Source organism: Botrytis byssoidea (genome assembly GCF_014898295.1).
Source record: "Botrytis byssoidea strain MUCL 94 chromosome Unknown BBYS_009, whole genome shotgun sequence".
In the NCBI taxonomy this organism is placed as follows: domain Eukaryota; kingdom Fungi; phylum Ascomycota; class Leotiomycetes; order Helotiales; family Sclerotiniaceae; genus Botrytis; species Botrytis byssoidea.
In genome coordinates, this window is record NW_024065850.1 from 4,229 (window position 1) to 27,077 (window position 22,849).

At 42.7% G+C, this 22,849-nt stretch overlaps 8 protein-coding genes across 8 annotated transcripts; 3 read left to right on the top strand and 5 right to left on the bottom strand.

Moving 5' to 3' along the window:
* Positions 1-776: 776 nt before the first annotated feature.
* On the bottom strand, positions 777-1,826 carry EAE97_005152 (uncharacterized protein; the record flags this gene model as incomplete). The annotated part of the gene is made up of 3 exons (XM_038875664.1): positions 777-1,168; positions 1,272-1,702; positions 1,795-1,826. 3 exons carry the CDS (start codon positions 1,824-1,826, stop codon positions 777-779), a joined length of 855 nt encoding a protein of 284 aa, XP_038733001.1.
* A 469-nt stretch (positions 1,827-2,295) lies between these two features.
* Positions 2,296-5,600, bottom strand: EAE97_005153 (uncharacterized protein; the record flags this gene model as incomplete). The annotated part of the gene is made up of 2 exons (XM_038875665.1): positions 2,296-5,212; positions 5,287-5,600. 2 exons carry the CDS (start codon positions 5,598-5,600, stop codon positions 2,296-2,298), a joined length of 3,231 nt encoding a protein of 1,076 aa, XP_038733002.1.
* A 677-nt stretch (positions 5,601-6,277) lies between these two features.
* EAE97_005154 (uncharacterized protein) lies at positions 6,278-8,614 on the bottom strand (the record flags this gene model as incomplete). The annotated part of the gene is made up of 4 exons (XM_038875666.1): positions 6,278-6,393; positions 6,453-8,060; positions 8,277-8,472; positions 8,537-8,614. 4 exons carry the CDS (start codon positions 8,612-8,614, stop codon positions 6,278-6,280), a joined length of 1,998 nt encoding a protein of 665 aa, XP_038733003.1.
* Positions 8,615-8,858: 244 nt separating this feature from the next.
* Positions 8,859-11,882, top strand: EAE97_005155 (uncharacterized protein). The gene is made up of 3 exons (XM_038875667.1): positions 8,859-9,217; positions 9,314-10,536; positions 10,596-11,882. Exons 1-3 carry the CDS (start codon positions 9,007-9,009, stop codon positions 11,055-11,057), a joined length of 1,896 nt encoding a protein of 631 aa, XP_038733004.1. The 5' UTR covers positions 8,859-9,006; the 3' UTR covers positions 11,058-11,882.
* A 462-nt stretch (positions 11,883-12,344) lies between these two features.
* EAE97_005156 (uncharacterized protein) lies at positions 12,345-13,778 on the top strand (the record flags this gene model as incomplete). Its single annotated transcript, XM_038875668.1, has 2 exons — positions 12,345-12,617; positions 12,672-13,778. The coding sequence occupies 2 exons, from the start codon at positions 12,345-12,347 to the stop codon at positions 13,620-13,622; spliced, it is 1,224 nt and encodes a 407-aa protein (XP_038733005.1). The 3' UTR covers positions 13,623-13,778.
* Positions 13,779-16,114: 2,336 nt separating this feature from the next.
* EAE97_005157 (uncharacterized protein) lies at positions 16,115-17,473 on the top strand (the record flags this gene model as incomplete). The annotated part of the gene is made up of 1 exon (XM_038875669.1): positions 16,115-17,473. One exon carries the CDS (start codon positions 16,115-16,117, stop codon positions 17,471-17,473), a length of 1,359 nt encoding a protein of 452 aa, XP_038733006.1.
* Positions 17,474-19,325: 1,852 nt separating this feature from the next.
* Positions 19,326-19,873, bottom strand: EAE97_005158 (uncharacterized protein; the record flags this gene model as incomplete). Its single annotated transcript, XM_038875670.1, has 3 exons — positions 19,326-19,384; positions 19,432-19,687; positions 19,772-19,873. The coding sequence occupies 3 exons, from the start codon at positions 19,871-19,873 to the stop codon at positions 19,326-19,328; spliced, it is 417 nt and encodes a 138-aa protein (XP_038733007.1).
* A 786-nt stretch (positions 19,874-20,659) lies between these two features.
* On the bottom strand, positions 20,660-22,603 carry EAE97_005159 (uncharacterized protein). Its single transcript, XM_038875671.1, has 2 exons — positions 21,697-22,603; positions 20,660-21,640 (listed from the first exon to the last, which is right to left on the bottom strand). The coding sequence occupies exons 1-2, from the start codon at positions 22,198-22,200 to the stop codon at positions 20,984-20,986; spliced, it is 1,161 nt and encodes a 386-aa protein (XP_038733008.1). The 5' UTR covers positions 22,201-22,603; the 3' UTR covers positions 20,660-20,983.
* Between the last annotated feature and the right edge of the window lie 246 nt (positions 22,604-22,849).

Genomic DNA, 22,849 nt, shown 5'->3' on the forward strand with positions numbered 1-22,849 from the left:
AGACCTCCAGACTAGCAAAAGGATGTGAGCCCCGCAGGGATCGAACCTGCAATCTTTTGATGGAGAAGACTGTTATTTCTAACAGAAGTCGAAGTCAAACGCGTTGCCATTGCGCCAGAAGCCCGAGCTGAGTTGATTGAAAGAGAAACCGATTTTTTATATATGATGTACATAACAATGGAAAAACAGAAAGACGAAGAAGAAACAGGTATAGCGAGTGTCAATCAGTGTAAGTAATTATGGAGATGCGAGGTTGTGGTATTGGAGTGGAAGAGGCCGATACTGTTTTAGCACCTGCAGGAAAATTAACGTGCTGGAGCCTTTTGCTAACAAGGCACTTTTATGCTGTAAGAGCTTTTATTCGATTAGGTTGTATGATTGTACCCTAAATCATGGTCTTATATGTTAAAGTCGTGCTGTATAAAGATTTTGAAGGTCTTCAACATTGTGGAGGGGGATTTGGAGAGAGGGGATAAGCTCACCCCCTTCCCTTAGCGATGTAAAGGAAATAGTGAGAGAAGGCGAAAACGTGATTGAGATTTTGAGGTAGATTTTCAAAAAGAATGTATGTCATGCATACAAAGCAGATGGTACTAGAATAGAAAGAACAGTATACAGAATAGATGATTGAACGGAACTCAATTATACTGCTTTCAAAAGCAAAGAATCAAAAGCTCCTGTATTTTCATATCTCATGCAAACATAACACATATCCCACTCCATTCATCTAAGCTTGCCCCATTCCAAAATGCTCTATATACCCCTTATCTATCTATCTACCTCTTCATAGCATCCAACATTTCACCCCTAACCTTTCTTTCTTTTGCCCCCTCACTCAAGCTTCCCAAACTTCTCAAATCCCCAACTACATCCTTTGCCTTCCCAAAATAAACCTCTTGTAACAAATTTCTCATCTTCAACTCCATATCCTCGACAAGTCTTCCAATATTAGCTATATGTTCCGCATCATCTTGAATTGGTAAATCTGCCTCGATCTGTCGTGTCATATTTCCGCTAAGATCCATTTCGCCGAGCTCATTGCCATTGGTAGAGAGGGAAAGAATTACGGTAGATGTGAGCTTGTAATGGGCGGTACGAGCACGGTCAACAGCTTCGAATACGTGAATGCTGTCCCAAGAACCGGCGGAGTTGGATGATGAAGGTGCAACTATAAATCTCGAATTAGCTTCCATTATAAATGCCCACCTCTCAATATGCCAAATATGGCCACTCAAAAAGTATCAAAAAGTATCAAAAGATATCATTCTTACCTTTCTTCAATAAAACCACACCCGCAAACCCATCATCCAAGTTCCAGAAATAAACACTACTAACACCACCCTCATAATATAACTCCCTGTAAACATCAAAAGCCTCATTTGCTCTAATCTCCATTTTTCTGACCCGTTCACTAGGAACGGCACCTTCTCCGGCTCCATCATTGTTTCCTTGATCATCAATACCACCTGGTGTTGTACCACCTACAGGTGTCTCGAATTCACCACTCCATGGGGAACGATAGCTATCGCCATCACGGTTATAATCGCAGAGAAGGTAATCGCGACCAGTTTTGCGGCAGCGGGAAATAGTAAGAGGTTGATCGACAGAGCTTAGGAGATCTTCTGTTAAGGAGGGAACGAGGTCAATAAGAGAGTTTAAATGGGTGGTGGTATGTTTTGGGTTGAGACGGCGGAGGAGATCCCTGTAGAGGTTGATCAGTTGATACGTTCCGTGAATGAAATTTTACTCGCAGATTTCGAATCTTGGACTAAGAAAAAGGAAGTAACAACTTACAGCGCGCTATCAAATTGATCGACTTCTGCCATTTTGAAGGTGGTTGTATGAAGTATGGAGCTTGCGTTGTCAATGTTGAAGATGGAGGGGTTGACGTTAGAGCTACGTTTTAGCGAAAGCAAGGGTCTGATTAACGATAACGACTATTTGATGTTCGCAGATACTGAGGAAACTTTAGGTATATTCATTAAAAAACGGCAAGTCAGGATATTTGCAAGCAAATTTTTTTACTGTATTGAAAGATTATGTATATGCTATTCAGGCGTACATACAACATTGAGTCAAAAAGACCCAAGCAGGAAAATCCAGCTATATGCAACCCATCCATTCACCGTCCTCCTGTTTGGACCAAGTTCCCTCCATCAGAGTTTCACCCATACGCCAGAGTTTAACCACCACCATTTTGAAAGTGTCCCGGACCAATGTAATAACTCCGTTGTAATGAATCATGACCCATACTTATCGTACAATGCGAATGCAATGCAAACCCAGGAATCCACTTTACAAATCCAGTTCGGATTCAGAATCTTCAGCATAACCACTCGTTCTCTTAGCTCTTCTATCACGTCTCCAAGGACTACCAATATCTTCGTCTGGACCCGGTAAGCTTGGGTGATCCTTTTCGTATTGTACTCGGAAATCCCAAGCATCTTTATCCCATTTCGCCGATTTTACGTTATATTCCGCAACAGCATCTTGATAAATCTGCTTTCGTTCGAGAGCCTTGTCAATATAAGGTTTCTTTACATCCTCTGGAGCTTCGTTCCACATTTTCGTGATCATTTTCTTAACTTCATTGGTGATCGGTTTGCCTTTCCCTGGTCGTCGCCCTTCTTCACACTTCCTTTTGGCTTCCTCCCATGTATCCTTACTGTACATTTGATATGAATTAGAGTGGTTCTTTGAAGGCTTCCAAGGTCGATCACCAAGCTTGGCATATATCGCATTCCATATTTCGATTTCATACGCCTCGAGACGAGCTTGCTTTGGATCCTTGGGCACTTCAATGGCCTCGGCCTTTCTCTTTGACGCTGACTCTTTGGGTGGAACAAGGCGTTCTGGTATTTCTATTGGTCCAATGATAGACTCTAATACTTCGGAGGCTGCCCTGAGACCCGAGATGTAAGCTCCGTGAACAGTGGCTGGATGTGTACCACAAGTGTGCTCTCCACCAAAGAAGAGATTGCCAACAGGTTTTGCCATAACCCCATAATCATCACTTTGAAAATTTGGCCCTGTGTAAGAGTAACTGCCGCGAGAGAATTGGTCTTGACCCCAACGAGTAACAATCGACTCTACAGGCATAGGAATATGATCACCGAAAACTCCTCGTAGAACGTTTGTAGCCTCAGATACCAAATCTTCGTTTGAGGTCTTCTCCGTGTAAAATGCTGCATCGCCAGCCATGAGAGCTAACAGAGTTGGCACGCCGGAAGTATTGGTGCAATTGAACCACTGGAAAAATCTTCCTCTGTGTGTGAAGTATTCTCCTTGTTCCAAGCTGGACTTGTTGGGTGGATTACGAAGGGTCCCAAAGATATCCCGGCTTTGGTCCCAAAAAGGCTCTTTGAAAACTAATATAACTTTATTGAGGATTCCATATCCGATTCGTTGAATTGCTCCGGTTTTCCATGAAGGTAATTTTGGTTCGAATTCGATCTTGTTCTGCTTCAAAACACCCAGTGGGATAGTGGAAACGATATAATTTGCCTCGATTGACTCGCCATTTTCACAGTCGATCCTACTTGAGGAAATGATACCATGAGGATTATAACAAATGCGTTTTACTGCACTCTTTTTCTTCACATCCAGTAACCGGGGAAAATTTAATAGACCTCGGGGGACTTGCTGGTAGCCCCCTGTGACCATTGTATGCTTGCCTTCCCATTCATTACCAGCATCTAGATCCCAGCCCCCCAGACTTAACTTATTGCAAGTAATCGCATTACTATATTCAAGGTTTGCAACATGCCAATTGATAAGTCTGAGATCGAGAGGTGTGAAATCAATCATTCTCATATATTGTCGAATCGCGTCATCGAATACTGACCCAAGTGTAGCATTCTCCTTACTCGTCGAGCGTTCGAGGTCGAGGTCAGATTCAATACCAATACCATCCCTAAGCTGCCATCCAATCTCGCGAGCTTTGTAAGCAGCAGTATGCACGGCTGGAATCCCTGGCTCCAAATGAGCTCTGCCAGTGAGCCTATCCGATGCCACAGGCACCATTTCTTCGGCAGCAGATGATTTTTCACTTGCAGCAGACTGCGGGGCGATACTGGCCCTGTTCTCAACCTCGCTGATGGTTCTTGACCCATCCCCATTACCATCGCGTCCAGCTTCTAAATGGTCTCTATCACCATCTATAAGAGGCGGTAGTGGAATCTTAAATTTATACTCGCCAACACGATCGAGAATGTAATTGAAAAGCTTCTCGGCTTGTTGATCGCGTTGGAGGTCGACTGGGTGGCCATCATCATATATTGTGGTATCCGGCTTCAACGGATGATAAGGTAGCGCCAATTGTCCTCTTACGATGATATTCAAAGGATTGCCACGATCAAACCCAGTAATAATCATACCACCCATTTCTGCAGTGTATCGACTACCAGGAAACAGAGTTGGATATTCGGGTCGTGACTCGAATTGACGGGAGTAAACTCTTCCACCAACTCGGTCTCTGCCTTCAACTATGACCACACGAGGTAATGCCTCGCCCATTTCATGAAAACGATGTTCGAATTGGGCAAAGAGGCTTTCTAATTGCCTAGCACAACCTAAGCCAGACATACCAGCTCCGATGACAGCGATGGTGCGCCTGGGTCCAGTTTTTTGCATCTCGCTGTGATCTATTTTGGACTCTGGGTTCTCGAGACAGCCGTAGTTAATGTAACCACGCCTAGCTAACCATTCGTGACAAACTCGAGCAGTTTCAAACCAACGGGTGTCTCTTGCACAACCAATAGCTTCATCTCTCATTACATGTATCGAGGGATTACGTGTCCAGAGTCGGAGTATTCCATTTCTGATATTGAGATACGTCGTGACCTGTTGATGGCTTATATGCCCACGTAACATATGATACTCCTCTGGGTGTAGAGTGTATGGACTGAGTCGTGACGATTCTGCTGCAGCAATACATTGCCTGGCATATTCTGCTGGATGAACATCCGTAGGTATCGATTCTTTCGGGCGTACATTATATGTCGGTCTATTTCCACTCAAGGATGATGCCTTTGTAGCCACCCCGGAATTTTTATCGACTGTTGGAGAATTAGGATGGCTTGACAATGAGGACAGTGAAGAGGAACCATCATCATGATCTGTAGTCATTGAAGAGGCTAAAGAGTCTCGAGCGCTTTCGGGCTGTAGGTGTATGTTGCCATCCGACGCGTGTTTTAATTGGCGTGCAGCTCTACTGATAAAAGCCAATTAACATTGACAGCTCAATTGAGGACTTCAAAAGACAAGAGGAGATGCATCAATACATACTTCTTATCGCCGTTAGTACTAGGTTTAGGATCTTTAATGACCCTTGCACGGGATTTGATATCAGATTGGAAATGATCGGTCGAGGTATCAACGATAATGGTATGCTCAAAGTTCTCAAAAGTAGGCTGCGTTTCAATGGTGTCGATTGTTGCATCGAAGCCAGGAGTAGATATAGTACCCGGGGTAGATGACGCTCTTCGGTTCTCCGTAGACTCAAATATAGCAAGATGGGAATCTAATTCTTGAAATCCCATCAATGTATCGTGACCTAAGTCATCTTGTTGACTTATCTGGGCATCCATCGTGGTTGCCATGCTGAGAGGTCTAAACCCGGTGACTTCTTCCTTGGAATGCTTAGATATAAAAGTATGTTCGGAGGCTCAGAGTTGGGAGATGACGAATTGCCCATGAACAGCCTCAAGCCACGAGCCGAAATAACCCCTTATTATTGTCCAATTCGATATGATGTACTCTCAAATATCTGTTCTGGTGGTGTTAGAACCTTCATATAACTAAAATGTAGAGATATACGTCTTACACGTGGATTGGCCTCACCTCTATCATTCAACATATTGCGATGTATGTCGTACACCGCGCCGAGTCTCATATGTGTTATTCACCCTATGTCATCAGGAGTCGCAGGCGAAAGTTATGAAAGTTTTTCTAGGACTCGAGGAGATTTGTTGATCGTTGTGTCGTACGATATGGATATATCATGTCTTATGGGATCTCGGGCGGGCAAAAGATGCGGATAGCGATCACGTGTGGTGTTTATTTAGTTTAGAATGAAGTTGACAAGGAACCCTAAATTGCAAGAACTCCGATCTTATTGTAGCATTGCATTCCAGACCCCCAGAAGAGGAAGGTCAAGAGGAAATGTTGTACGTAGTTTCATTGTTGGCAAATATTTTGATTTAAGATTACTATTATTGAAGTAAGTTGGGACTTCTGCCCCTTTTTATCTTTTGTTCATGATATTTCTCATTGTTCATCATAATGTTACGTCCGGCACACTAGTTCTGCCCAACGAGTCCTTCTCTATCGCTACATCCATCATTCGATTCCCATTTATGATCGAGGTTGTGCATATAATGATTTGCTTTCGTGCTGTGTGTCTCTTAGTAAGTGATGTTGAAGTGTTTAGAAAATGATAACGGGATGCATACCTTCTTCTTGCTTCGCGATAAATCTCAAAGCTGCAATCTCTGTAAATGTTATTCCCCCTAGGAATACAACAAAAACAGTCTTTTTCTCACCACTGCCCGTGAGAAGGGCTCTCGCTTTGACAGCTTTATCTTCCCCTTTTTGTACTTCATCGAAGGTCTGGCCTCGCACATGCTTCAATGGTTCATCAAATCCTCGCCAGCCTTGAGAAGAGCCGCCAGTAGCCACGCTCGCAGTATTGTTCGCATTTCCTCCTCTGGTCATCGAAATGATATATTGTTTTTGCAATATGCATTGAACGAGGCGTATCGAAAGTGGCGCGTAACCACTGTAGACATAAGCGATATCATTTGGATCGTGCTCGTTAACTTCATCAACAATTAGGCGAAGTTGTTTTCGCAGATAAGTATAATTGGTATTGGCACCAGGTTGAGCTCCAGCTCCGGTCATGGGAATCATTGATGCCATTGGAGATGTCCTTGAGAGTAGTAATTGTAATTTCTCCAGAGCATCCAAGGTGAGCATGTGCTGGTACCCATACGCTTGTAGGATCATTTTCTTGAACGTATCCAATTCGCGAGGTTTGATACCGCCAGAGATGCATGATTCTAGGCACAGAAGTCTTAAGACTTCAGGGAGAGGGGCATCTCGAGCAATGAGCTCTTCGATGGCGTCGTGTTGGGAAGAAGGATCGGCACCGGCGACCAGATTTTGTTGAACTTCTAGCAGTTTGCTGAATTGTTCTGTACGAGTATGTTTCATTATCTCTTCTGCTAAACCAGTATGTATTTTCAAGCTTTGCTGCTCGGCTTGGTAACCTGGGAGCTTGTTCACAAAGTCTCTCAATTCTGCAGTACTTTTTGTTCCATGTCTACTTTCATAATCATCTTTCAGGCGTCGTGCGACCTTGTTAAGGAGCGGTCCAACAATAGCAAAATTGGTATCTCTCAATTGAGAATAAAGTTTATCGGACGAGTCCAGTATTATTTTCCGCTTTTTGGCTTGTACAGGTGCTGCTCCGACTGTTTTCGAGGACCCTTGAGGGGCTTGAGGAGCGGACCCCACAATAGATGAATCCACATCGGCTTGATTATGTTGAATACCTACCGCCTCGTCAATCAGCCCCTCGTATGTTAATTGCGTCAGTAAAGGGGTCGCGTAATCAATTTCGCGATCGATAATAATGAGGCTTTCGACCGTGTTACTTGGGGAGAGTCCAAGTTTATTGCTTTCATTGGAATCTTCGCCCGCGATCAATTCTTGTCGCATTCGTAAAAGGAGATCGGCAAGTCTCTTCGCATTATCACCCTGCCCAGTCATTCTAGGGAATAGGCCATGTTTTTGTTGTATGAGCATCAAAGCACGTGCGAGGAGAAATGTCGGCGTTGGGTCTTTTCGTAGATATAAATCTTCGAACGATTCGTGCAATTCTAATGACAAGAGGTCCTTTTCTAGCGGAAGAAAATAGAGAGGAAACTCGGCAATACTGGTGTCACCCAGTACGCCAGATTCTTCAAGAATCTTTTCTGATACTAATGTTCTTCGTGGGACCCAAAATATGGAAAATTCATGTCCTGTCTGGCTCTCTCGCTGCATGCGTTTGATATGATCTGAGACTGTCAGCACGTTCTGATAGCATTAAACACAAATTGAAATCGAAGATATGCTTATGATCGTGTTGTTCAAATATATGAGAATTATTCATATAGGGATCAAGACTGACCGAATAGAGTTGGAGAAGTACGGCTATAAGGTCTACTTTTGAGATCCCATCAAAGGTACAAGAAAAGAAAAGAATGAAGTGACAAGAATGACCAAGTACTTACCAGCTATTGATTGAGCATGTTTCGCACTCTCTCCCCTAGCAATGAACACGACATTCTGCTGGCTAACATCTGCATTGCCATTCTCTAAGAAGAAGACCTTATCGACACCGTAATCTTGAAGAGTCGAAAACTTGACAATGACGCCAAGTGGACCAGCCAAACTCTGTTCAAGTACGAGATTCTTCTTTCCGCGAACCTGCGAAGATTAACATGTCAGCTGCAACCTCGAGCAGCATGGGAGACGGTGAGGCCTTACTTACACCCTCTAATAAGTATAGTAAATCCTTCCTCGCTTTATCTTTAATCTGATTTGTATCAAACCCAGCATGAGGAGCCATGATTAGCTCTACATGCGGGCTGAATGATCACGTATTTGATGTGAATGACGAGGGAAGGAAAGATCAGGATAAGGAAGCTGTAGCTGTATCGATTTCCTAAGGGTCCCGTACGTACAGACAGTACTTGAAAGCTTCCAAGGTTCCGTTCCATCATTTATTAGTTCCAAGCTTCATCGGAACTTTTTACCAGATTTCACCGATCACCGATCGAATGAGGCAACACAACTCCCCGCACCAACAAACTGCAAGCGAATTCTATGCCACTACAGTTACCGTACTCAGCCTCGCCATTGTGCATAAAACAAAAAATTCGAGGCACCCCAGATGACTCAGAATCAAAGAAATTGACCCTCTCAACCTTATCAAAACTCCATATAGATATGAGAAAGTGAATGAAGGTCTTTCAAACTCACTTACTCAGATCTGCGAGATCGTCACGACTTTCACGACTGCCACAACTTTTAAGAATTCCCAATTCACGTTCGGCTTGGGCCCCAGCAACCCCCGCTCTCTCAAAAGCAGAAAGAAAACAATACTACGAAGAATTAAACATGGCCAAAGGACCAAAATTTGAGTTGAAGACTCCCAAGGGGACGAAGGATTGTAGGTACCCCCATATATCCCTGTCACATTGCTATACACAATTGCGTCCCTATCTCTAATCATCACCGACATGTGACATGATACTTATTTCAATAGGGCAAGGGAAGGATATGGTCATTCGGGACAAAATCTTTGCGACTATCACAGAAGCCTTCAAGCGTCACGGAGCAGTCACTATCGATACCCCGGTTTTCGAGTTAAAGGATATTCTCGCAGGGAAATATGGCGAAGACAGCAAACTCATCTATGACTTGGCTGACCAAGGTGGTGAGATCTGCTCACTCAGGTATGATCTGACAGTACCATTTGCAAGATGGTTGGCCATGAATGGAAGCGTTCAAAGTATCAAGAGATATCACATTGCAAAAGTCTACAGACGAGATCAGCCAGCAATGACCAAAGGCCGTATGAGAGAATTCTACCAATGCGATTTTGATATCGCGGGTGTCTATGACCCTATGTTGCCTGATGCTGAGATCATCAGGGTTGCAACTGAAGTATTTGAGGGTCTTGGCTGGAAGGGACGATATACCATCAAACTCAACCACAGAAAAATATTAGACGGAATCTTCGAAGTTTGTGGGGTTCCAGAGGACAAGATTCGCACAATCTCCTCAGCAGTTGACAAGCTCGATAAACTACCATGGGAAGATGTACGTAAAGAGATGACAGAAGAGAAGGGTTTGGCAGAAGATGTTGCAGACAGAATTGGAGAGTATGTCGTACAGAAAGGCCAGAAGGACCTCCTCAGCAAATTACAAGCTGATGAGAAGTTGATGGCCAATGCTTCTATGAAGGCCGGCTTGGAAGATATGGATCTTCTGTTCGGTTATCTCGAGGCATTCAAATGTTTAGAGAATGTTTCATTCGATTTGAGTTTAGCAAGAGGACTTGATTATTACACTGGAATCATTTATGAGGTTGTTACAGAAGGGTCTGCACCTCTTGTGAGCATGTCTGCTGCCACTGCTGCCCCGCCAAAATCTTCGAAGAAACCTAAGAAAGTGGCTGATGCTGATGAGGATCGCTCATCAGACCCTAGCGTCGGTGTTGGAAGTGTCGCAGCTGGTGGACGTTACGATAACCTTGTTGGTATGTTTGCTGGAAAAGGAAAGCAAATTCCTTGCGTCGGTATTTCGTTCGGTGTAGATAGAATTTTCTCTATAACTAAAGCTAGAATGGAGGAAGAGCAAACAGCAGAGCAAGTACGCAACAACGACGTAGACTGCTTCGTCATGGCATTTGGAGGAAAGGGTTTCACAGGGCTACTGAAAGAACGAATGTCAATTTGCTCCACTCTTTGGGAGGCTGGTATCAAGGTAAGTCAAACATATTCTAAGTTTCTGAAGAACCTCGTGTGTACTAACAAGTTCCCTAGGCGGAGTTCCTATACAAAGTCAAGCCAAAATTGCCAAATCAGTTTAAGGCTGCTGAAGTTAATGGTGTACCTTTCAGCGTCATCCTAGGCGAGGATGAAATTGCCCAAGGCAAAGTTAAGATTAAGGAGAATGGTTTAAGGGATGGCCACCCGGAGAAGGACGGTGTTATGGTCAATCTTGACGCACTAGTCTCCGAAGTCAAGCAACGGTTGAAGAGAAAGGCTGACATCGATAACATGACACGAAAAGCTGATGGTCTGAGGGTTGTTGGGGGCATTAAAGATGATAAGGCTAAGATTGAGGCAATCCCTGCAGAAGCACCTACCTCTGAGGCATCGGCAGCGAATCCTACAGAGTCTGCACCATCAACAGAGGGTGCCGAGCCTGCTTCAGAGACTGAGAAGCCTGCAGAAGAAAGTCTGTTATCTCAAGAAGCTATAGGAGCTGTTCCTGCTTCCTAAAGAAAAAATCGAAATTCTTTGAAACAATTTACATGTACATATTTGCAGCGCAAAAGCATAGGGTGTGTAAGACACAATGCACTAATGGCTTATTCATGAGATCATGATTCCATCTAATATATCCATTCTTTGATATCCACTGGGATGATTCGAGCATCTATGACGATGATCTTTCACGATCTGTAGGATTCAACGTCAGTTCCCTTATGACATGAGATATTAGATGGTTGTTCGGATATATTACGAAACGACGTCGGTGTTTGAAATTTCCAGAGCGGATGGTCTATAGGTGAAAAGAATGACTAGTAGATTGAGATGGAGCTAGAACAAAAAGTAGTAGATGAAAGTATATCAGATCGTACCTTTCTATACTTTACGACCAGCCTTGTAATCAAAAATACAGGTAAATGGCGCAGCCTAGTCTGATGACTTTTCGCAAATAGAGTCTGTGCTATTCAGGGGTGAAGCACAAGGCCCACAACATCTTGTAAATATATCAGTGCGTTTGGTTTCGAAACGAATTTTCGACCACACCTCGCTCACTCACAGACGTCCAATGTGGTGGATCACGCCCAAAATATTTTTGGACGAACCTATCTTTCTTCTAAATCATCTAATCACACGTGGGGAAAGCCTCTCAGATCTACACTAGAGTATGATGATACTTGATGGTCGAACAAGTGGAGGCTGTGAGTAATGATAGCGAGTAGCGAGTAGTGAGTAGTGAGTAGTGAGTAGTGAGTAGTGAGTAGTGAGTAGTGAGAACCTAGTAGTAAGTAGTAAGTAGTCGGTAGTAAGATGAAAAAATAGTTACCCGCAAGGTCTTGGGTACAAAGGTTACTTACTTCTATTCTCTAATATCATATGAATAAGACTAAAGACTAGCTATCTAAAGTTCTATTTCATTCTTTGCTTCCTTCGCATCCCATTTGTACTATGATACCATTTTGTTCTGTGTTGTGTTGATTTCTCGCGTCTAATGTATTAATTCTCATTCAATATTTCTGATATAAACAAACCACATCAATTTAGAATCTTCTCAATACTCTATCTACTCATATCATTGCCCATCCAAATATCTGGGTTGATACTGAGCGTACCGATCTGCATTATCCCAGTGACTACCGACGTTCTGGGTTATGATACGGGAGCTTGCATCACGGGTACCAGTTGTTTACCGTCCGAAATCGATATCGTCTCTACAAACGGAGGCAAGACATTGGAAAGATATATTGTCGTAAAAATAACTACGGCATAGGCATCTCCACTCAAGTAATTCTGAAAAGCATGGGAGAGATGATCCATCTCAAATTACAGCCAGTGGAAGGGAATTCCACAACCTCAACTTCTTCCAAAACATCAACATCTTCATCAATAAAACTTACAACCAAGAAGCAAAGGCCGAAATCGATAAGATCAATTTGGAGCAGACTGGCGTCCCCTTATACCTTGGATGATTGGAAGGTCATTATGGATGAAGTCAAGAAGCTGTATTTGACACGACAATACGAACAATGTGCTGCGCAATGTACAAAGGTTCTCAATAGCATCACGGACCCAGTATGTCAAGTCATTAATGCGCCATGTAATCATCATACTGACATGAATTCACAGTATCGTGTTCATCCTCTTCATTCGCTCTTCTTATCCTTTTATTGTGCCACCTGTTTAGAAATAACAGCGTCGAATCTTGCCAACAACTCTCCTGAAAGGCTTCTACTTCTCCGAGATTCTCTGTCGTACTTCCAGAAAGCAGAAGAATACATCACATACGCAGATATCCCTATTCATAATAATGACTCATCGCGAAGCAATCGGTCATCTTCGACATCATCCACATCCAGTGCTCGCTCTTCTGTGGACTCCGTATTCTCATCAACATCATTCCCTTCTACCATAGATAGACTCTCACCAGCTTTCTCATCTTACTCTTTTGAGAGTTGTGACGATGACAAGGCACCCAGACACAGCCGTACATTTTCCGAATCATCGATCGCATCGATACAATCTACGCAATCAACAGATACTACTACTACTCCAAACAGGCCAGCACCACTTCGCATAAAGAAGAAAGTTTCTTTCTCGCCAGCATTGCCCACACTTATTATATCTGACCAAAGCCCTGAAAATGACTCAAATGTTTTCGAAACTATCCCCCTTGCCATTCCATCTCCAATCACTCCCTCTCGACCTATAATCTCCTCCAAATATCAATCACCATCCCCGGACTACCCCTCTCATAACACGCGTCTCACAAGCTATAATCTCAACCTCTCATCAATAACAACACAACTTACCTATCACATAACACATATCAGCAATCTCATCGATAATATACAAAACGTACGCAGATCTCGACGCAGTAACCAACCCTCATTTGTCCCTTCATTATTCAACTCTCCTGATGATATCAGTAATGAGGATAGAGCAGAAATGGAACGAAAAGACATCCAAGCAAGAATCGAGAAATTGAGGAGTGGAGGCTGGGAAAAAAAGAGGTGGGATGGAAGTAGATATGCGGCTTTGAGACGGGAAGTCGACAATGAGATGAATGGTTGGATATGATGTCATGTTTTTCTTATTTGGCTTGGTTTGGCTTCTCTATAATGTGTTATTTGACTTGATGATATGAGTGGTATCTAAAATGATATGGCTGGTGCTATATTGTTACATTATTATACCCTCTGTATGTGATGATTTTGGGATCTTTTGGGGCCTTTTTGCTTGAGAAGGTCGGGATATTGGTGATGGGTTATGTATGTATTTATAGTAGATGATAATGCCCAATGAAACTTTTATCTTCTAGCCAATGGCAATTGATATGACTTCATCATTTAAACCTGTTATGAATCGTGTATTGTTTCTTTACCTAACAGCTTCTAGTGATGCGGAGGCTGGGGGCTTGAAGTCCGCAGAACAATGTGCGTAGTGTACCAGTGAATCATCAAGTCATTGACCATTTTTTTGAATTCTCTTTGTAGTGACCTATGATTTATATCATCGCTATCAGTGACTTAAATAGGAATTCTCAGTATACTTTGAGGTTTGAACTCATCCACTGAGCCATCTGGTTATGCTTTGGAATCAGATTATACATGAAGATTCATGGGCGGCGGGAACTATTAATGCGAATATTATATGCACCCTATAACTTGCCATCTCTCCTCTTGATTGTAGGCCTCTTCATTTTCAGTTCGTTCACTGCTCATCGCGCTACTGTCCAAATGCAGCCATCTTCCCCTCTTTTTCAGCAATTGTCTCTAGCATGTGGCAAAATGTACTAGATTATCACCCCCTTGGTTGACTCAAGTGATTCACAGAGTTTGAGAAGTATCTCATATCATCAATACACAGTCTATAGCCCTTGGTATACATTTACTTATTCCGTGCAGGGTATTATATCCTGATATGCCAGGGAAATAGATCTTTTTCTATTCTCCTCCCAGGATCAGGTTCGTTTGGCCTGATTTTTCCATAGCCGCGAATGATGATACGCAATTAGTAGTTGTAATACCTCCATATCCGTATGTTCTATGGCTGGAACGCTCCTTACAATCCAGTTTCACGAGAAATTTGGTATACACAACCCCTCCTGAAAGAGCCTTTAACCCCCTCAGCTCACGCCAACAAGAGTTAGGGTATTCTCTTCCAGGTAGCGTTTGAGCGTCTACTCACCCTCCAATACAATATTCCATCTAGTCACACATTGATACTCCACTAAAATAGAAGTTATTCCTGCAGGCCAATCCTAGATTTGAAGAGTCCAGTAAACCCTATCATATCCTACATGCTTTCATTATCCTCCCCCTCCTACTTCGTCATTTTCGACCAACTCCCAGTCGAATAACACATGTGTCTCGCCACCATCGCACTGGAATCATCATTACCTCAGAAAATCGTAACTCTGAAGCCTACATGATGCAATACTCAAAGTCTCGCACGAGTGATGGGGATTCTGCATAGGATTCAGGCTGTTAAATACCATCTCAAACAATCGCCCTAGTGTCTTGGTAACGATCGACATTTGTCATGGAATTTCTATACTCGATTTACTTTCTTTCCGAGCCCCATGTAGTAGGGCAAGGTTAATTCGGCAATTTGATGATACTTCACACCCCATGCTCGTCGCGCGCGCGCGGTGCGGTACTCGCCCTATTGGTGATATCAGGAATATAGTGGGTAGTATTATGTCGAGTTGTAGAGTGGAGCAACCTTAATGGAGAAGATACTGTAGAGCCTCGAGAGCTTCAAGTTGGGGTCTCTTCTGGACCTGCCCATTTAGCTACTATGCGGTGACAATCAATTGCAGACAATGCATCCTTCGACGCATGCAGTGATTCTTAGAACAGAAGCTTACTCTATCACAGCCTTACGATCCTGACAAATCTAATGGAAGTTTTGAAGTCTGAGTGCGGCGCGGTAAGTCTAAAATCTGACATACATAACAAACGACAGGCCAATTGATTACGACGTGGTAGCGATGGAGTTATGATAGAAGCTTTGGCCACGCCATTCATATCAAGCAAAATCCAACGACGATTAACAGTGCTGTTGGGCAAATGGCTTGGCGACAACGAGAATCACTGCCCCTTTCATTCGCTGTACCAGTATCTGTGCACGTTTCATCACCCAAGAGGGACGTAGATTGTGATTTTCACAATAAGAATCTTGACAATCCGAGCAAGCCTAGTCGAGGACCCGGAAGTCCCCCACAGCTTATGCAGGTGAGTGTTATCAGCCAAAATATTTGTGGCTGACAATGAATCAATTCGATAATCTGACCGTTGGGATAAGCGGCTCTTGCATGGGGCGTCATGGATTGGAATCTGTAATCTGCATGATATAACGTCAATCACACGGTAATATTGAGCAACGAGCATTCGTTGTTATACGAGCTTCTTATGAACAAAGACCGAGCCGCTTCTATATAGCTCGGAAGGTCCTCAGTGGGAATCATAATATTGTTGTCATACCTTTGTTCACTTTCTTTTTTCTGCTTTTACACGCGTCAACGTACTGAAGATACCGTTTCTCAATCTACATTTCCTCTCCTAAGTATGGCTGAAACACTGAAGCCACTCTTGCTTGTATGCAGCAATCCCGTGTCAGGACATTTCGCACCATGCAAGATTATAGCCAAAGTTCTCATAGAGAGAGGTTACGAAGTAACCATTCTAACCGGTTCACAATTTGGTGCAGGGATTGAAGCAATCGGCGCCACATTCATTGCTCTTGAAGGCTATTCAAATTTCGACGATTCTCCCAGCGGGATGGCGGAGAAATGGCCAGTTCGAGAGACTCTCCAGGGACCAGCACAAATGCTTTTCGATATGGAACATATGTTTCTTAATCCTATGCCCTCACAATTCCAATCCGTCCAAAAAGCTCTGAAGCTCATGACGGATAAAGATCCAGGAAGGCCAATTATCATCATTCAGGATATTATCTTCACCGGTGTCTTTCCACTATTGATGGGAGCACCAGGTATCAAGCCCACAGCAGTTATCTCCCTGGGAATCACACCAATCGTACTATCAAGTCCAGATGTTCCACCCATGGGATCAGGGCTTTTCCCAGATAGCTCTCCTGAAGGACGCGAGCGTAATCAAGCTATGCATGCTCACATGCAAAACGGACCATTCCTCCACATCACCCAGCTTTTCCACCACCAGTTCGAAGTTTGCGGCGCCAAAAATCCAGGTTTGTTTTTCCTGGATGCGCCATATCTTCTTCCTGATAGAGTCATTCAACTGTGTACGCGTAGTGTAGAATACCCTCGGACCGATCTGCCCAAGACATTGGTTTTCTCCGGTGGTCTACCAAAGGGCCATAGAGATGTGTTTAATACCACGCATCCTAGCTGGTGGGATGAAGTCACTACAAATGCATCTGAAAAACGAATTGTTTTCGTTAGTCAAGGAACCGTGGCGCTCAATTACGCAGATTTGATTATACCCACCATCAAAGCATTTGCAGATCACGACAATACTATTGTTATTGCCGCACTAGGTGTCAAAGGTGCTTCACTACCAGACTCGGTAACAATACCCAAAAATGCTTATGTAGAAGATTTCATTCCTTTCGATGATATACTTCCCTACTGTGATGTTTTTATTACGAATGGAGGATATGGAGGATTCCAACATGGTTTGAGTAATGGAGTTCCAATGGTGATGGGTGGAGAGACGGAAGATAAACCAGAAAATTGTGCGAGATGTGAATGGATTGGTGCTGGTGTGAATTTGAAGACTGCGAGACCCGATGCAGAGTTTTTGAGAGGGGAGGTGGAGAAGGTGCTCGCGGATGAAAAGTACAAGAAGAAAGTTGAGGAAATCAAGAAGGAGATGGAGAGTATGGATCCAATTGGCATCATTGAGACGCAAATTAAGGAATTGGTGAAGGAGAAAAGTGCATAGATGATTTGAACCAATGGGGTGGTTTTATGGGATGGAATAAGTAGATACGTCGTTGCCCAACCCTCGATAGATAGTCAGATGTTAATACATAAAGCACGAAGAAGAAATAATGCATTACCCAATTACTCATAACTTCATCCTCATAATGACATTGCAAAACATTCCATTCCATCCTTTCATCTATTACCCATACTCTCACTTTCAAATCATCCCATCTCACCACCTTCACTTCATATCGTCCTCTCCATATTCACTCTTCCAGACTACATCTTCCCCATGAATCTACCAACGGAAATAGCAGTAGCGAATATCCCACATCTCAACCCTTCTGTTGCACGTCTGAAAAATATATAGCTACCACTATATCACTAGCAGCTTACTAGCACCAATTCAAATCACTATTAGTACTTGCCAGACAATCACTAGCAGACATTCCCACACTAGCAATAGCTAACTCGCATCAGATATGCAACCAAATCCGTCAGAAATTCCAGTGAATCACTATTGCCACTCTATCCAACGTATCGAGACGATTTTATTGGATGAGGAAGTGAATATCCAGCCACCAACTCTTTTGTTGCATATCTGAAAAATAAATAAAGAGTGATATTTTACTAGCCTATTGCTAGCTCAATGTTAGCTTACCATCTTTTCCGCACGATTACTAGCTTGACTCTTTGGCAAGAGTAAGAAAGAGTAATATCAGATATGCAACAAAACCCAGTAAAATACAAGTGAGTCACTCACTACCTTACCTTGTACCATACTATCTACCGAGATACTTTTATTGGACGAGCAAGTGAATATCCGACATCTCGATTTTTGGTTGCATATCTGAAGAAAAAATAGACGGTGGTATGTTGCTAGCTCATTGCTAGCTCACTTTCAGTTTTGTCTCATTTACTAGCTTGACTCTTCAGCAAGATTAAGAAAGCAGAACATCAGACATACAATAATTCCCTCTCCCCGATAATCCGAGTGAATTACTATCTACCTAGTGATTCGAAGTACTGACCAAACATCCGTTAGACGAAGGAGTGAATATCCAACCTCAAATACTGTTGTTGCATATCTGTAGAATATATAAATACCACTTTATTGCTAGCTTACTGCTAGCTTCCACACAACACACCTACAAACTACCTATCTAACTAGCCTCAATTCTCTAGCGAAAGCAATACGCGTTAGACATGCAACAGAACTGTCTATCCATTGATACGATAAATCCAAGTGATATGATGCATGAAGATATCATCTGAACCTTCTGAGATGGGATGGGATGTCTCAAATTAGATAGATCCATTGAGTATTATTCTTGAGACTCCAAGACTGCTGGATAGAAGCTTATACATCTCGCAGCGCACCGCATAGGATATGATGGAATATGCAATCAAATCGACCGGATCTAGGAAAGCCACAAGTGAAGTAATTTCTAATGGAAGACTAGGTATCTCACAAGAAAGTAATCACGGATATGTAGATTCCATAAGGTTGTAAGATTGGAGGCATAGCACAAGACACTGAAAACGACATATCGACGAGGCGAACAGAAAGACAGATAGATAGCAACGAATTGTGAAACCAGACATCTAGATAGTTCCCCTAAGTCGTGAATCCAAATCCCTACACCATCCCATGAAAACCCTTTTACTACTTCCTCTTCTGCCCAAAGAAACCAAACATCAAATATCAACAATGAAAGTGCCCCCTAGTCCCAAAACCCGAGCCCAAACCCAAGCAGAAGTAGAAGCAGTAGCATCAAGCTCTGTCATCTTCTCCCCACGCTGAAACTCCATTCTCTTAATTACCAACCCAAAACTCCATTTCTATTCCCATCACATAAAAAGTACCATCAAACACCATTCTCCTTTCCATCTATGCACCCCTCTCTACCCATCCCTCTCATGCCCCCTAAAAACAACAACAACAACAATTCAAACACTCATAAACACACAAACCCGCACAAATCCCCACACACAAATCACAAATCGTCCCCCCACCTCTCATATGCAGATCTTTACCCCCCTCACTCTCCTCCTGCTCCTCCTGCTCCTCCTCCTCCATCGGCCCATTCAAGAACCCTTTCGCTCCCCCCGTCCTCTCCTCTCTCTTCCCACTCATGATAAGATCCACACGCGATTGCAACAATAACTGCGTGGTTGGAGGCGATGACGGTGCAGGATATTGCATAGCCATACCTGAAGAGAGGGGACGCTAAGTATCTTGTCAGTTCTCACTTCCCTCTCAAAACGACAACGACGATGAAAAAAATATGAAAAATATGAAAAATAAACTAACAGGTTGTTCCCACACGCTCTCCTCAAATCTCGGAGTTGCTTTTATCGCTCTCCCAGGTGTGTAACACTGTCCTGGTAACTGAGGAAAGAGATTCGAATCCATGTTTCCCTTTGTTTCTCTCACTTAGATCTTGATGATATCCTCGTTGAATATTTTCCCTTTCCTCGAATGAAACAACAATAGACTAGCAAAAAGCGATCAAATGCAAACAAGAAACCCAATTTTTTCCAAAGAAGCTCAAGACCCCTCCTTAATATATAGGTAGATTTATATATCCTACACATATATAAATATAAATGCACCCCCTCCACATTAACGCCAGGAAGTCGACCCTGGCCCCTAACCGCCCGACCAACTTCTCAGCCCCTCCCGCAAAGTTGGGGTAAATTTGATCTACCTACCTGACTAAAGATGCCAAAAATCGCAGTACGCAGAATTATATCTCGTCGATAAATATTAATAGGATCAAAATTTCAATGAAGAGCGTTTGTAGATCCTGTCGGAAAAGTGGTGTTGTATTAGTAACCACCAAATGTTAGGGAGGCCTCGTTTAACTGTGAATTCCCCTCGACTTAATTGATAGTATACCGCAGCAAAATTCCCAATATATTGAAACATGATATCACAATCTTTATATATGTTTCCCTCAAATATAAAGTCGTTGATTTCTTTGTTCAAAATCACAACTTTGAGAAGTGTCGAGTATCAAACCTGCTGTTTGCGGATTCGAAAATGCTTGCATACATACCAACTCCGGGACGCCTTCATGTACTCGTGGAAACATTACATTAATTGCAAGCAGAGCAGATCTCTCGATGCATATCACAAGCACTTGCTAGAAAATATATAAATCACATCACATCAAAACTAGCCGGATTCATAGTCATTTTGTACAAAAAGAAGATATTACAATTACAAATATTGAAAACTTGTAAAAGAGGAAAAATGTTTTTATTTACAGCCCCATACAGGACTAGACCTAGCCAAATTCACAAATCAGTTGTATGTCATGCCGTGAAGACGCCTATTCATCAAAACTCTCCGACCAATATGATGTGTGTCTATGTGTGACCGACGACGGAAATCCCATGTGCTAAACTCCTCAAACACCTTGCATAATGTACTCTGCTCCAGTATGTACTCAAAAGTCATATACCAATCCCTCGTATTAACAGTTGTATCCATTTCCTCAACCCAAAATGGCGGGGTAATTTACTTCTTCGTTGTGCTATCACTATCATCCCCTGGTCTCGAACTTGTGCTTCCTACTACCGTTGGACTACTCTCGCCATCGTATAGAGGATCATAATCTTTGTTTCCCGACCTCAAACCTGCACGTTTGTTTCTTGGTGTTTCTGGTCTAGTGTTTTTATGAGCTTTTGCCAAAACTTCATCATCTTCCTCCCCCTCAGACTGGATTCCATCACTGCTTCCGCTCGGATCAGCATAACGCCCGTCTCTTCCCTCAAGATCGCTATCGCTGTCTTCATCTGGTATAAGCTCATGATCAGGCTTTTGATTCTTGATGAACGAGTCGATGATGTAATATTGAGTTGCATTCATGATGACAGGGAAGATCAACATGACGAATATCACTTGTAATGCTTCATCACCCTCTGTCCATCTCAGTGCCCAGTCTCCAATTCGTGAAATCCAAGGAAGGACAAGGAAGATGATGAGCACGCATATCTTCATACCCATCAGACCGATGAAATAAATTATAGATTGTTTGAACCACCAGAATGCTTTTGGTGGGTGGCCATAATTGCCTGATTCGATCGACTCGGGAGGATTGCCAAATGGTGTCATAACAAAAAGCGAGGTAAGTATTCGAAGGAGAAATATGAGTATCGGAATGCCGATGGTTGTCTATAGTCAAATGTTAGCATATGTTGAAGCATCGTATCATGAACGAATATACTTACATCAATAGCCAAGTTCAGTAAATAGAAGCTGCATGGATTTGGCTTATACTGCCCCGAATCACCGACCATTCTTTTCGCGACATTACTGGCATCCAATTTGATACTGAATTGTCCACTCGATAACATGCTCATCAACAAATTTGCGATGTGAACCAACACACTTCCAACCACTTGTTTTGAAACATCAAAGAACCAAATTTTCATAGGTCTTTGAGGTCTCTCTCTCCATCTTTTGTATACCAATGCCATCACAGCCAACAGACCTAACGAACCCTGAACCAATATGGCAAAATTTCCAAGAAGTTGGCATTCTCCATTGTCCGAGTCTGGGGAATCTTCATCTTTTGCGGTGGCGAGCATTGTCGCTGTTGTAGACGATGGATTTACGAGATCGAGTAACAATGCCGAAGAAGTTGCTATTGCAGAGGAGATAATGGAAGTGGGAGAGACATCGTTGAGGAGAGTTGATGTTGATGTGGGCTCCAAGCCCGGTGGCGGTAGCATTAGCTGTTTTGTACGACGACAGTCGATATTCTTAAACGTGTATGGGATATAAAAGGCCTGCGGTGATATGTAGAGTTAACAAGTGATCGTCTGCGAAATCCTGGTAATATTCTCTAATTGAAATGGAATCAATATCGACAGTTGAATGTCGTTGATGTTTGTAATGCCCGCAAACAGGGACTCTCTTAAGGTTATCTTTAGAGATGGTAATAAGTGCGCAATGACCTCACTAGGCGAAGCAGATTATATGGATGGGAATGACAATTTATGATTGATAGATGAATGACAGAACAAAGACTGATTGATATATGGAAGAGTATAATAAGACAACATGAAAGCAAAAAATTGTATGCAACAACACAAGTCAAGACAAGACAAGACAAGACAACTCAATACAGCACAATAAAGATCTGAAATCAAGGTTATTTTTCAAAGCTGATGATCAAGTGGCGGCTATGTTGAAGAGGCTCGTAACCATAAAATTAGAGTTTCATATGTCTCAAATATAGTATTTGTTCTCCACACGAATGGGTTAATTTTGCACTTTATTCAATACTTTATTATCGCTTGTTGTCTATGAGATGAAGAGAGGGGAAATGCCATTTGTTCTCCAAATTTCAGAATACCCCTTTTTACTTTGATGTTCTCT